Here is a 15,482-nt window from a genome sequence, read left to right as displayed (position 1 = left end):
TTGTTCTGTTTTTTGGGTTTTTTTTTTTTTTTTTGCAGTACGCGGGCCTCTCACTGTCGTGGCCTCTCCCGTTGTGGAGCACAGGCTCTGGACGCGCAGGCCCAGCGGCCATGGCCCATGGGCCCAGCCGCTCCGCGGCACGTGGGATCTTCCCGGACCGGGGCACGAACCCGTGTCCACCGCATCGGCAGGCGGACTCTCAACCACTGCGCCACCAGGGAAGCCCCTGTTCTGTATCTTGATTGATGGACATATGACTCTATACATTTATCAAAACTCATAAACCTGAACACCAAAATGAGTAAATTTACTGTATATAAATTTTAAAAACAAATTTTGAAACAAACGGAAAGAAAGCCCCAACACAGAAACCAGGATGTGACCAGTGCTAACTGACTAGGAATCTACCTATGCATCCCTTGAATGTGGGAGAGACTAGGGGGAATGGGATAGACTGGTTAATTTGTTGGGTGACACTTTCCCCAAGATGGGACAACAGCAGGATGAAGAGCCCTTCATTCTAGGAATCCTAACCCATCAAGCCCAAGTCATCAGCTTCCTAGCAGAACCCTTAGTTCTGGAGTGACAATTGTCTCCTGTTCTACTCTGGGGGGAAAGAACAAAGACCAAGGTGTAGAAAAGCAAGAGAAGGAGAAAACAAAGAAAACCCCTTCATGTTCAGATGGCCTAAAGGTACCACAGCGGTTCACAGATGCCATTAGCACATCCACCTCTACTAACAAATGCTTCCAAGCATGAGATACAGCCAAGATGGCCAAACAACAAACAAGCCACCAATCTGGGGGACAAAGAATCTGTCGGCCCCTGGCCAGAGTAAGTGTAACAAAGTTCAGGGCAAAGCCCTGCTTCCTGGAACCACCTGTCCACACTGGCAGGGCCTGAGAACAATCAGCTCTCTCAATTTTCAGGTGGGAACCCCCAAGCTGAACAGTCCAGGCCACAGAGCCTGGATAAGAATTCAAATAAGATGACTGTCAGTTCAGCACTCCTTTCAATACACCCCTCAAGCCTTCTTTGGGTGTGTTTCTTCTACTCCAAATGCCTCTTCCAGGGTGGGACCCATGTTCTCTCTCCTTCTATTGGAGGCTCACCTGTCTGACACCTTCCAGAACGCTGAGCGGCAATCAGAATCAGACCCCCACTCCAGAAGCCCATGGAGGGAGAACTCGGATGCCAAGAGACCATAAAGCTATTGGGTTGGCCAAAATGTCCGTTTGGTTTTTTTCCATAAGATGGCTCTAGTAGCACTTAGTTGTCTTTAACTTCATTTGAAACAATTTTGTTAGACTGTATTGTGACAGCTGCCATATCAGCGTGCATTTAAAAAAAACTTTATCAGGCTTCCCTGGTGGTGCAGTGGTTGAGAGCCCGCCTGCCGATGCAGGGGACACGGGTTCGTGCCCTGGTGCGGGAGGATCCCACATGCCACGGAGCGGCTGGGCCCGTGAGCCATGGCCGCTGAGCCTGCGCGTCCAGAGCCTGTGCTCCGCAATGGAAGAGGCCACAGCGGTGAGAGGCCCGCGTACCGCAAAAAAAAAAAAACACAAAACTTATCAAAATAGGTGAATTTTTGTGTAGCCATTTTAACAATGAAGATGGAAGACAAAAAAGCAACATTTTCAGCATGCTTTATTATTTCAAGAAAGGTAAAAACACAACTGAAACGTTGCAGTGTATGGAAAAGGTGCTGTGACTGATCGAACATGTCAAAAATGGTTTGAGAAGTTCCGTGCTGGAGATTTCTCACTGGATGATGCTCCAAGGTCAGGTAGACCAGTTGAAGTTGATGGTGATCAAATCGAGACATTAACTGAGAATCATCAACATTATACCACGTGGGAGATAGCCGACATACTCAAAATATCCAAATCAAGCACTGAAAATCATTTGCACCAGCTTGGTTATGTTAATTGCTTTGATGTTCCACGTAAGTTAAGCGAATAAAACCTTCTTGACTGTATTTCCACACGTGATTCTTACTTAAACATAACTAAAACGTTCCATTTTTAAAACAAATTGTGGGGACTTCCCTGGTGGTCCAGTGGTTGAGAATCTGCCTTCCAATGCAGGAGATGCAGGTTCCATCCCTGATCGGGGAACTAAGATCCCACATGCCGCACAGGGCAACGAAGCCCGTGCACCACAACTGAAGAGCCCACATGATGCAACTACAGAGCCCACGTGCCACAGTGAAAGATCCCACACGCCGCAACTAAGACCTGATGCAGCCAAAAATAAATAAACATTTTTACAAAATAAAAAAAATAAAATAAAACAAATTGTGACAGGTGATGAAAACTGGACACTGTACAATAATGTGGAATGGAAGAGATCGTGGGGCAAGCGAAATGAACCACCACCAACCACACCAAAGGCCGATATTCATCCAAAGAAGGTGATGTTGTGTATATGGTGGGATTGGAAGGGAGTCCTCTATTTGAGCTCCTTTTGGAAAACCAAACGATTAATTCCTACAAGTTCTGCTCCCAATTAGACCAACTAAAAGCAGCACTCTATGAAAAGCGTCTAGAATCAGTCAACAGAAAACGCATAATCTTCTATCAGGATACCACATGATCATGTGTTTCTTTGATGACCAGGCAAAAACTGTTACAGCTTAGCTAGGAAGTTCTGATTCATCCACCATATTCACCAGACATCGCATCTTCAGATCTCTATTTATTTCAGTCTTTACAAAATTCTCATACTGGGAAAAAAATTTCAATTCCCTGTAAGACTAAAAGGCATCTGGAACAGTTCTTTGCTCAAAAGATTAAAAGTTTTGGGAAGATGGAATAATGAAGCTACCTGAAAAATGGCAGAAAGTAGTAGAACGAAACACTGAATACGTTGTTCAATAAAGTTCTTGGTGAAAATGAAAAATGTGTCTTTTACTTTTACTTAAAACCCGAAAGAACGTTTTGGCCAACCCAATACTATTACTTCCTTTATCACCCTGCCGCATGCCAGATGCTCTACGATGATGGGGTACTCCTTACGAACAAAATTGTATTCACACATACATCACGTATACTTGTAGAAAATCTTCTGCATATCGCTTCCAGGATTTATTTCCAGGAAGTAGCACTAGGAACGCAACCCTTTGATTTTCCTTTTACCTTTGTGTTCTGTCCATTCTGTAAAATGCTAAGTATTCGTTACTTTTAAAGCAAAACAAAAAACAAACAAAAAAATTAACAACAATAACAAAAAAATGACGTTGCTGCTGACCGTGGCGTCCACAGGGAGGAGGTCTGTGAAAGCCGGAGGGCACCGCGTCCCGCACCGGGTCGTGGGCCTTCCGCTGGCCCCGGGTATCCCAACCTCATTCTCAGGCCCTTGGGAGGGTAACCTAGGGAACTACCCAAGCACTGACACCTCCTCCCAGTAACCCTACACCGCACGTGGCTTTATCGTCCCCGCTCCCCAGCGGCAAAGCGGATGCTCGGAGTCATAAACTCAAGCGGCGAGCCAGCGGCACTGCTCTGACGCCCCGAGAGTGCGCAGCAGGTGAGGACACCAGGCGGGGCAGGGCCGCCGCGGAGCCTACCTGCGCTGGACCTCGGGCCGCGGGCAGCCCTGGGGCTGCCGCTGCCGCTGCCGCCGCCGCAGCCGCCGCCGCCGCCGCAGCCGTCTACCCCTGCCCACTTTCCGCCGCGCTCCCTCAGCTGCGCCCGTCCGGGGTCCCTCCACGCCGGCCGCCGCCACAGCGCGCGGACCCAGCGGCCCCGCTCCCGCCCCGGAAGTGGTTGCGAGAGGCGCGGAGCACGCCGGGACGCTCGCGGGTCCCCCGGGCGCTGTGGAATTCGTCCGTCCCGCACCCGGACCTCCCGGTCAGCCCGCCCAGCTCGCTGTGTGACGTCGGCGGCATCCAATGAGCAGGGGGATTTCGCCCTACCGCGCCCCTCCGCTGGCCAGGGAAACCAATCGAGTTTCAGGAGAGACAGGACGCTCCAAGTCCCGAAAGAAGAGCGGGGGGTGGGAAGGAGTTGGCAGTGCCGTAGTATAATACTCTGCCGAGCGGGGATTCCGAAGGCAGCGACAGCCTCAGTAATTACGCCGCGGCCCAAAGGGGAGAACAGGACCGGAGGGACGCGCTGGAGCCTGTTTATATCCCTGTCTGGACCGCGCCAGGCGGGGAGGCTGAGGCCGAGGTGAACGGCCTCGGGCTTGCCGCAGCTGCGGAGATAAATGTTGGGAGTTGGACGGGGTGGGGGCTAGGGAAACGAGTTGGGGATCGGTGGGAGGACGCACGATGGGTTTCCTGTTTCCGACCTTTAGAATTTAAAAGCCTGACCCAGGAGGACTTTGGCGTCTAGTTGTCATAACAACCGGCTGACCGGCGGCAGGAAGGGGTGGGGGTCGGAGCTTTGGGCGGGGCTAACGGGCTGCAGCCAAGAAACGGACGTGGAGGCAGTCAGGATTCGGAGGGAGCTGCTGTTTCGTGCAGCGTTTAGCGTAAACCTCGTCTGCTGGGTGAGCCAAGCTCCTCAACTTGGCGTTCAGGACCCTTCACGGTCTTGTCCGTTTGCACCGTATATTCCAGCAACTGAAAACTTCTTCCCACACATGTTGGGCACTTTTCACTCTGAGCTCTTACGTGCTCTTCCCGCAGCCTGTAATGCCTTTTCCTCCCCTATTGCCTTGTCCTCCTGGAGAACTTAAGAGTCTCTGGTAGTCCCCTTCACCTGGGTGATTCTGTTGCCCTCTGACCTGACCTGAAGCCGGAGAACATCCCGTGACGTATATACCAGATATGTCCCCACTCTGCTGTTCCCAGGTCAGGTGCACCAAGCTCCTGCCCCACTCCTGTGAGCACAGAAGAAGTAAGAAGCCCCCACTCACCTGCTGCTTTCCTGATGGGAACCAGGGCTGGGGCAGGAGTGTTCTTTTCCCATTTTATGGTTACAGAGGGCTCTCAGGCTGCAAGTACTCTCCAGACACTGGCTCTGAAGTACCATCACCCCACATTTCTAAGCCCCCTTGACCCCTGAGGGACTGGGCCTTCTGTTAGACTCTGGGACGTGTTGCCTAAGTGCCTGGGTATAAGGGGTTAATTTGAGTGTCAACTCCAAAAAAAGTGTCCCCGGGACTCCAAAATGTCTCTAGTCTGTTCCTTTGTAAGGGGGCAGTAAAGAGTAGTGGGGCTTGAAATCCCCTCTGACTTTGATACAAATTCTGTCTTTGTCTTTACTAATGATATAATCTCAGCCTATAAAATGTAGATAATAATAGTGTCTGTTGTATGGGATATACATAGTTTACAAATATCTGTATGTCATATACATGTATCATTCTGTATATCATCCATATACCTACACATCAAGTACATATATCATTATATATCAATACATATATCTATATATTATCATAAAATATCACTATGTACATACATCTGCAGGCTCCATACTGCACTACACACACATACACACTTGCACCCACACACACACACACACACAATGCAGGGCACAGTGCCTGGCCCTCAGTAACAGGAACCTGCAGACTAGAAGGAAGAAGGGGTGGGTGGTCTCCCAATCTGTTTTCATCCCCCAAGGCAAGGGATGGTATATGCTTTGAAAAGGCAGCCCCCTGAGCTCTTGATCCTTTGCTCCTGGACCCTCTCACCTCACTCCATGTCCTCCGCAAGGTTCCTTGGATGAGGGCACACCGAGAAGCATCCCATGGCATCCCATGACAAAGATGTGGGGCCCTTACTGCCCAATCCCTGGGACGCCATCCTTGAGGCCGTCAAGGAGCAACTCCCATCTCTGGACTCAGATTCCTCCTCGGTAAGCAAGCACCTTCTTCCTACATCTTCCTAGGCCCCCAATGCCCTTTCTTCCCGTGACAAACATGATGCCGACCAAGGACCGCTTTGGAGCTTATCAGCTCAATGTCATGTAAGTGAAGCACCAAGGTTCCCTGTTGCAGGGTACGGGGAGGCCCAGACTCTGCTCTTTCAGCTGTCACCTCACTGCTCTGTTCATTTAGTGCCAGGCACTAAGTGAGCAGCTGCTGTACGCAAAGTCTTAGGGGTGGCAGGTACGTGCAGAACTGGGAGCCCTGGATCTCACCTTCACCAGGTGGTGCTGCCAAGCCCATTTCCAAGTCAGCGGCAGGAACCAGCCATGGCGAGTCCCTTCGGAAGAGAACTGGTCTGCCCAGACAGCTGGAGAGCAGCAGGGCAGGGAGGGTGGGTGGAAGCTGAGGTGCACCTGGCCCTGCCTGCTGCCATATAATCCAGAGAACTCTCATTTGTCCACAGTCAAACTGCGAGGAAGAGGAGCTGTTCATCTTCCAGCGAAATCAAACCGCCCTGATTCCAGACTTGTCAGAAGAACTGGCCGAAGACCCTGACGGGGCCTGGGTCACTTCCTCTGGGTCTCCTCCTGAGGTCTGTGGAATGCAGGATCCAGGGATCCATGAAGCCAGGACCCTTTAAGCACAATAGGGTGTGGGTGTGTGTCTGGGTGTCCATGGCCCTCGCTGGACTCTAACAGCAATGTGGGTCTAAAGAGGTTAAAGCCCCTGGTATAGCATCTCTGCACACCCAAGCCTTTCTCCAGGTATAACCCAAGGAGTTCAGACACCAAATATCTAATGGCCTTGTGCACATCATGCTCCCAGGAGCCCAGAACACTTAGAGCTGGGGGTGGGGATGAGATTTTCTATCTGATTTTGCTCCCTGCTCTTCCCTTTGACCCCTCAACACACACACACACACACACACATGCACGTGTGCACACATGCACACACACACCTCCCAGCTGTCCTATTTCCACCTGAGCTCTCTGACCATTGTCACAATTTGTTGTCATAAATGCCTCCTTTAACCCAGCTGGCTTCAGCACTATCTGGCTTCTCACAAAATCCTGCCCTCCCTAAACATTTGTTGATTGAATAAGGGCAACAGTGGGGATTCAGAGGTAAGAGGTGCCCCTCGCTGGGAAGGTAAGATGAATACAGAAAACAATTAGCAAATGCCACAGAACGCTCAGAATTAAGTATTGTAGTTGCGGTCATTGCCAAATGTCAGAGGGAATTTTCCATCCTCTTGTCTCCCCATTTCCCAGGGTCCCAGGTAAGACCAAGAACTCTTAAATCTAAAGTTAATGGCTTGATGCTTAGTTAAAGCAGTGGAAGGAGATTTTATTCGGTAACTACTGACAGCAGGGGAAAGAGCTGAGCTCCGTCTGATTTGTGCAGAGGTGACGGGTGTTTCAAAGGAAGACTGAGGGAGGGGGTGAGGAGAGCTCAGTGGAGTCAGAAAAGTGAAAAGTCACAAAGAGCCGGTCAGTGAAGCTGCAATTAGGCCAGGTGTGTCTGCTGCCTGGCAGGTGTGGGAGGCAGGAGCCTATCCTCCCACAGAGAAGGGAGGCAGAGGCCCTGTCCTTCCTGATGAGTATATTTCAAGGGAACGGCTCTCAGGTCAGTGACAGATGCTTCTGGGTTGTAAGAGACACATATTCACAATTATAAGACCTTTTTAGTAAGTGCTCTAAGAAAGGGAGGTCAGGGGCCTATCATCAGGTGTTGGCTAGAACAAATAATAAATTCTCCTGGCAGCATGGAGCTTTCTCAGGCAGGCATTTTAATGGGGCGCTGGGGTAATCCTAGGGGCACAGACTTACGCTACCAGAAGCTATGCTGGAGTTTGGTATTTGGACGGAGTGGGTACATGCCAAGACTCTGCAGTTCTGAGTGCAAGCACTGACACAGGGTCATCTTACAGAGCCAGGGCGTGTCCCCTCCCAGCACCATGACAGAAATCACCCACACCCTCAGCCATGCCTAGAAATATATCTGAAATAACCTCAAACAGGAGAATTGCCAGGGCTGCCAAGTCCCCTGATTAGTTCAATTGGAACCATGTCCATGTCACTTTATTTTGTGTTTTCTTCATTTCTACAATTACCTCGGCAACTCTTCTGGACAATTATTTTTTAACCTGGGATGGGAAAGTCTGTACCAACTCACAGGGGTTGAGGCCGTGGACTCACTCTGGAGACAAAGGGCCTGGGTCTCATCTTGTCCACCTCTAACTGCTGTGTGCCTGTTCGCAATGGCCAAAAGGGGGGAACAACCTGAGTATCCATCAACAGACAGAATGGTTAAACACAATGAGGACCATCCATACAACAGAATATTATTCATCCATGAAAAGGAATGCAGTTCTAACACATGCCGCAACATGGGTGAACCTTGGAAACACTAAGCTAAATGGAAGGACACAAGAGACAAATATTGTGTGATTCCACGCCTATGAAATATCTTGAACAGGCAAACCCATAGAGACGAGAAGTAGATGAGCATTTACCAGGGGCTGGGGGAGGGGAGGTACAAAGTTTCTGTTCAGGGTGATGAAAAAGCTTTGTAAATAGACAGTGGTGATGGCTGCACCACATTATGAATATACTCAATGCCACTGAACTGTACATTTAAAAATGGTTCACATGGGGCTTCCGTGGTGGCGCAGTGGTTGAGAGTCCGCCTACCGATGCAGGGGACACGGGTTCGTGCCCCGGTCCGGGAGGATCCCACATGCCGTGGAGCGTGAGCCATGGCCGCTGAGCCTGCGCATCCAGGGCCTGTGCTCCGCAACGGGAGAGGCCATGACAGTGAGAGGCCCGCGTACCGCAAAACAAACAAACAAACAAAACAAAAAAAAAAAACAAAAAATGGTTCACATGGCAGATTTTATGTTCTATACACATCTTACCGCACACAAAAACTCCCCGAGGTATGTTTTGAGGCTGCTAACCGAGGACGCTTGTTTCCCCTGTAGCCAGCTGTAGTGCCTGTGGAATCCGCCGGGGAACCCAGGGGAGAGTGGAACGCTGGGCCCCAGGCCCAGGAGTCAGTCTCTCTGGAAGGAAGGGCCCCTGGCAGGCCTTTGCAGAGCGGTGATGAGAGCAGCTCTCTTCTCAGGATACCTGTGGAGACCCCCACGTGGCAGGATGACGATGGGGACACAGCCTTCAACATCAGTACATCACAGAGTCCTTGCCAGGGGCCACAGGGAGAGGCCACTCTCTCCTCTCAGGAAGCAGGCCTGCAGACAGAGCCCCCAGGCGCTGCCTCATGGGCCCAGGAGGGCTCAGACTCTGCAAACCGCAGAGCCCTCCGGAGGGAGAGAAGGAAGATGATCGAGAAAGACATACTTCACAAAGTCACCTGGGATGCCCAGGACCCAGCCTGCCAAGACCTGAGTGGAGTGAAGGAGATGCCCTGTGATGCTGCGGAAACGCTGCCAGAGGGGCCCCAGCGGGGACCGCCCTTGCTCTCCCTCCAGGTAGGCGTCCCCCTAGCCCAGCCTTCCCCAGGGCGATGATCCTCCCCAGGCCAACTCGAGGGCTGGCCCACTATGCCTGTGTTAGTCTCTTTGGGCCGCAGTAACAAAAATCCCATAGACTGGGGGTCTTAAACAACAGAAATTCATTTTTCACAGTCTGGAGGCTGGAAGTCCAAGGTCAAGGCTCCATCACATTTGGTGTCTGGTGAGAGCATGCTTCCTGGTTCATTTGTAAGGGGTGAGGGAGCTCTCTGGGGTCTCCTTTTTAAGGGCACTAATCCCATTCATGAGAGTTCCACCTTCATGACCTAATCACCTCCAAATACCATCACATTGGGGTTAGGATTTCAACACATGAATTTGGAGGGACAAAGAGATTCAGTCTATAGCAACAACCTTAGGCCCATGGCACCAGGCCCATCATCAGGCAGGCAGTCCTACCTATCTGACAGACCATCCACAGAGTTAAAGTGAACAAGGAAGAGCAAGGAGACGCCAGCCTTCTTTAAACAAAGAGAAAAGAATACTAATCCCAAGCATGATCATGAAGATATATGAGATAGGTAACAGATTTGACAACGTGTAATCTCACATCAGGCCTTTGTTCTCATACAAATGGTGAGCCCCTGTATTTAGCTCATCAGCAAGGGAACCAGCAGGATGACAAAACCGGTTCAAAGAAATTATGAGAAACTGGGATTTTGTACATGGTGGGGGGGGGGAGGGGGGAGGGAACGCAGAGATTAAATTGCTACATTAAGTACAATAGGTCAGCACTTACAGGGCAACAGAACTGGTACCTTTGGGGTTAGCTGCTCCAATGGACGGAAAAGAAAACCGTCACACTTCTCAGTTTTACGAAGTTGTCAAACAGGTGAGCCCTGGTCAACTGTGCACACCAGCCCTCCCCTAGAAAGATGGGCTCCTTAGAAGATGCTCCCGCATGACACTAAAACATCACAAAACTCTTTTTTGCCTTATTTGACAAATTTTCTTAACAACTTAGAGAAAACTGGCATCAAGGTGAACATGGAGGTCACTTTCACCAATTCTATCCTATCAATTCCATTCTTTCCTTGAACCCCTTTATCTTCATTCCCCTATGGGGCTACAAGGAGCTGCAAGGCCATACACAAGACACAATAATTCCTGATTAACGTCCTCCCCCCTCATCACACCACCGCCTCCACACCCCTCTTCCAAGCCCTCCAGTCCTAGCACCTGCCTGGAACAATCTGTTTCTTAAAAGAGCAAAACGTTTTAACCTCCCAACATTCTAAACCTGCATGAACCTAAAAAGTTTTAATACGACACTGAGTTTCCTCCAAGTCAGACAACGTCTTTGTGCCAGAAATAAAACTGTTGCGTAGGAAGGTAGGTGGCCTCACCAGCCTTCACGGAGGAAGTTCATTCTGCAACCCACACGGGGTGGGTGAGCGAGCTGCCTCATCTCAGCCCTGGTTTCTGCCCAAGACATCCCAGAACTGCCTGTGTGGGTCACGGCAGCTGTGAAATCTGGCGCTCCTGTCCCTGGGACCCCACAGCAGCCTCATAATCACCACTTTACTTATTTCAGCAACTTGAAGAGTGGGATTTGGATCAAGTCCTTCAGAGTCTGACAGGGCGAGAAGAACTGGGAGATGGCGCTTCTGGAGCCGCGTGGTGGGCAGCAGACCGCCTCCAGGGCCAAGGTCTGACCTTGAACGCCGGGGCCCAAGTGCATACCCACAAGTGGCTCCTTCCAGGGCCTCCCAATAAAATAGAGCAATGGGCTGGGCACAGTCAGCCCAGCAGCTCGCCACATCTGCTGCGCCTCTCTGCTGCTCAGCCCTCGCCGTCCTGCACACCCAGGATGCAAGACTTTATCCACCCATCCATTCACTCACTGACACTCATTCATTCATCCATTACATATGTGACTGCCTGCTATGTTCCTGGGGTGGACCAAGCCTTGGGGATACGAGAGGAAGCCCTTCAGACAGGGTCCCTGCCTTTTCTTCCCCCCCACCTCCTCAGGCCTGCGTCTCTTTCTTTCTGGGAGCAAAGTAATCCTGCATTTGGTACCCCTTCAGCCCTCTTCTAAACAGAATCCTGTTTCCACCGCCTCCACGTTTACCAAACAAAGCCAGGGATGATTCCTTCATTGCACTTGTGGCCTCACTCTGGGCAGTTTCGTAAAAAAGTTCCCTGTCCCCTTCTGGCCACTCTGGCCCACAAAGGTGAGTGGAGGCAGGTCTGAGGCAAAGGTGCTGCGGGGGTTCTGGCCTCCCGTTCCAGAGCAAAGGCTCCTTTGTGGCCAAGAGCCCCTGGTGCTATTTTAAAAAGGGCTTTGTTTGGAATTTAACCCCTTAGAGCAGGATATGGAGAAACTCACTCTCCTACAAGTTGGGGCAGGGCTGGGGGGCTGTAGTTGGTGCCCCCTTTTGGCGGGCAATGTGGCAGAATCTGTTCTCCATTTAAAGGCACATAAGCCTTTGATTAAGCTATTCACTCCACTTCTAAAGGCTGTCCTAAACACACCCTCACAGATGTTCATTGCAACATTGTTCATACTTGTGAAAAACTGGAAGCAAACCACATTCAACATTCAGTAGGAGTCTAGCTAATCAGTCAACCAGAGAATTCTCTGCAGCTCAACAAATGGAATCTATCTATCTATCTATCTATTCATTTCTCTCAACACAGAAAAATGTAAAATATATTCAGTAAAAAAAAAAAATCTATAGAGGATGATCCCATTGCTTCTTAAAAAAAAAAAGAAAAGCAAATACGCAGAACTGTTATTGATGGTTCCCTCTGACAAGTGGGACCGGAGTGAGAACGTGGACTACACTGTTAACAGGATGTCACCCCTGCTTCCCGGGCTCACACACAGCTCCCTGCTCAAGAAGACAGCGCCCCTCGCCCTGCTGAGCTGGAGGGGGCGACACAAAAGCTGTGAGTGGCAGAGGGTGGGCTGGGCCTCCGCTGGCCCCCAGCACTTCTCCGAGCACAAGCCCAGGCATGTCCACACGAGGGGTCCTGAGGCTCAGGCTGCTGTGAGCCAAAGGGGGCTGCATCCCCACTAAGCTGCCTCCCCCCTCCCCACAGACCATGCCAAGCCAAGCACCCAGGACAGGCTCATGGAACAACTCACCCTCCTATGTGCCATGCAGTCCAGAACCTTTTCCTCTGCCTGGAGGGTGCCTTCTGACATGCCCCAGGACATCAAGCCGCAGGAGGCCGGAAGCAGGTGGGACCACGCATGGCCCCTGTCCTCTCTAGAATTGGCTTCTCTCAGCATTTATTGGGCCTTGATTTATGGGTGGGGCACTTGATGTGTATTTCTCTTTTATCTCAAGAATATGATCAGGTAGGTGCTACCATTACCCCCACTTTACAAACAGGGAAACTGAGGCTCAGAGAGGTTGCCTTGCCCAGGACATAAGTGGCAGAGCACACAGTGGTCACCGGGAAGTGACTCAGCCGCCCGGCTCCTCTCACCCCAGATGCGCTTCCAGGGAGCTGGGCTTCCAGGCGCTGGCCATGGACACGCAGCTAAGGAGCCCAGCAGGGCCTCCCACCGTCTTCATTGACCTGCGGCCGACAAAGCCATCAGACCATGGGCCCTCGGAAAGGTACAGGGAGCAGTGACAGCCCTGCCACAAACCTGCTCCTTCAGGTTGCCATGTTGGCCTCAGGAGGAAGGGGGACTTGGACAGGCGGGTCCTGGGGGCACTGCTCACCTGAGAAGTGCTTTTGGCCAAGAACTGAGCCTGGCCCACAGTCCCACCGGGTCCCAGCAGCAGGCTCTCCCCGCAGGTTGGGAGGAAGCTGGGGCCAAGGGTTATCTTTTCCTGGCGGAGTCCTAAGCAGACTTAGCCTAGGCTGGGGTACCTGGCCCTGGCTGCTTCCTCCACCACTTGCAGTGGCCCTTTGGTTTCGGCTGGCTGGGCTTTGGCCAGCCTGCGCATCCTCCTGCCCTGGGTCACCAGGGAGACGCGGGTGCTCCAAGTCCCTGGTGGGAACCATGCCTGGCTGGAGTGGGCTGGTTATGTCCAGAGGAACTCACCTTTCCTCTCCCCGCAGCTGCAGCTCCAGCTCCAGCTCCAGCTCCCACTCCAGCTGCAGCTCCAGCTCCTCTGACAGCGAGGAGGGGGAAGAGGAGACAGCAGCTCAGCGAGACCAGCAGGGCCCAGCCAGGCTACGGTAACCACAGGGGGACTCCCACCGCCTGAGATGCTCACCTTGGCCTCAGCAGCAAGCCCCCGCCCGCATGTTAACATCGGTGCTTTCAGCTGTCTGGCACCCACAGGGCTAGCACAGGAGGGTGTGAGCGGGTCTGGGGGGCGGGTCTGGGAGGCGGGCAGGGTAGCCCAGCAATGTCTGGCCTGGCCTGTTCTCCAGACATCCCCAAGGATGCTTAGCTTGGTCTTGAGAAGGGATTACGTTTTCTTTCTGAAAAATTGCCCCCCCCAACTTGATTTGCTCCCTACTAGTGATGGCAATAAAAGTGAAGAGAAAGTGAAGGGATGGAATAAAGTGATGGCTGTCAGCCAGAAATGAAAGGCTTGAGTCAATTAAGTGAAATGTCAAATTCAGGGAAGGTTCATGTCTCTGACATGTGGAGGCCACCTCGTGGTTGTGGGGTGAATTTGCATTATATGCTCTGGCAGTCTCCATCGTTTTTAGAATTACAGAGCCTGAAGATCCTATCCTTTGGGAACGTCAGAGTCTAACACAGCTTTTCCCCAATGTGGCGTGTAGCTAGGCATTATAGGATTAAAGAGGGAAAACAAACTTGGGTTGAGAAGTGTCCCACAGGTTTCCTCCCAGAAGCCTTTAACATGCTGACACGGCGAGGGCTGGAAGGCCGCAATCCTGACTTTTTAGTGTCTTGAGAACCAGGCACACGCCCCGGAAGCACTCCGGTTTTCCTCTGTGTCCTGTTTCGGTGGCAAAGTATTGGGAGGTTAGCTGCACTGGGTGCTGATGGCGGCTGCTTCTCTTGTGTCACAGGGACTGCACGGGGAAGAGTCGGCTCCTCCAACAGCTCCGGGCATTTCGGAAGGCATCGGCTCAGCCCAAGCTGCCAGCTGGCAAGGGTCCCAGAAGCCAGAAGGCTCAGACCCCTGGAGATACGGCTGGATCCAGCCCCGGGGGGAAGCAACATGTAACACTCTGGGATGAGACACAGAGTGCCCAGGCCAGACCCCCAGGAGGAAGTCCCAGGGCCCTGGGGGACCCTCTTGGGCCAGGGACAGCCAGGGAGGCCCTGGTGCCTCCTCTGGGCCAATTGTAGATGCCTCCAGTAACGGATCTGAAAAGGTGAATAATCTGAGGTGAATAAATGGATAATCTGACTTTCCATCAACACCCGAGGCCCTGGTGGTCCCTTCACTCTCCCGTCTCCATCAGAATGTGCCTTTGCAGCACAGGGACCCTCCAACTGAGGATCTGCTGCCAGCCCTCTGCTAGAATTCAGTCAGAACATCTTCATGCACTGAGAGCAAAGATGCCAGTGCAAACTTGTAGGCGTAGCATGACAAATCAAATGGCCCCAAATCCTCTGAAAATGGACCAGAAGGAAACACCGTGAAGACAACGGTTTTGTTCTGATAGTGAGACCACGAGGCTTTTTCACCTTTTTCCATTTCTGCGTTTTTTTCTCTTTAATGTGCATCTATTATTATTATTTCTTTTTAACTCCAAAACTTAAACCTCCTTTGGAGAATTTCAGGATTGAAAAGGTCTTGAAAAATTTAGCTTCATTTTTTGAGTCCTGGATGTTTGCTCTTTTGTGTTCCTAAATTCACAAACCACCACACACACACGGACCAAATGAACTTTTTGATCCAGAGGGGCAGATTGAAATTTGCTTCTTTTTTCTTCAACCAAGACACAAAGGCATAGTACGTACATGTTTTAGGGTGCTTCCAAAGTAAAGGTGGATGGACTTTTAAATACAGATAGAATGTGAATGTTCTAACACCTGAAACTGTCTCCGTGGACAACCAGCAAGAGCTGTGGGCCGCAGGCGGCTCTGCCGTCTACTTTCCTAGAAGTATCCCCCCGACCTCCCAACCCCGGCCCCGATTTTCAGAGTCCTTCCATAACTTGTTCTCAGCCCAGCTGCTCCCAGCAGGCTGAAGCCCTGATCTGCAGCACCTCTGTTCTCTCTCCAACTTGT

The 15,482-nt window shown here is 51.3% G+C and overlaps 1 protein-coding gene across 1 annotated transcript; it reads left to right on the top strand.

The window, feature by feature from the left end:
- Positions 1-5,702: 5,702 nt before the first annotated feature.
- On the top strand, positions 5,703-14,594 carry DNAAF8 (dynein axonemal assembly factor 8; the record flags this gene model as incomplete). Its single annotated transcript, XM_082671540.1, has 8 exons — positions 5,703-5,810; positions 6,287-6,415; positions 8,807-9,313; positions 10,890-11,004; positions 12,404-12,545; positions 12,802-12,930; positions 13,382-13,501; positions 14,312-14,594. 8 exons carry the CDS (start codon positions 5,703-5,705, stop codon positions 14,592-14,594), a joined length of 1,533 nt encoding a protein of 510 aa, XP_082527666.1.
- Positions 14,595-15,482: the final 888 nt, after the last annotated feature.

The sequence above is a fragment of the Grampus griseus genome, assembly GCF_964374135.1.
Source record: "Grampus griseus genome assembly, chromosome: 14".
NCBI classification, from domain to species: Eukaryota; Metazoa; Chordata; class Mammalia; order Artiodactyla; family Delphinidae; genus Grampus; species Grampus griseus.
This window is presented reverse-complemented; position numbering and strand designations above follow the sequence as displayed.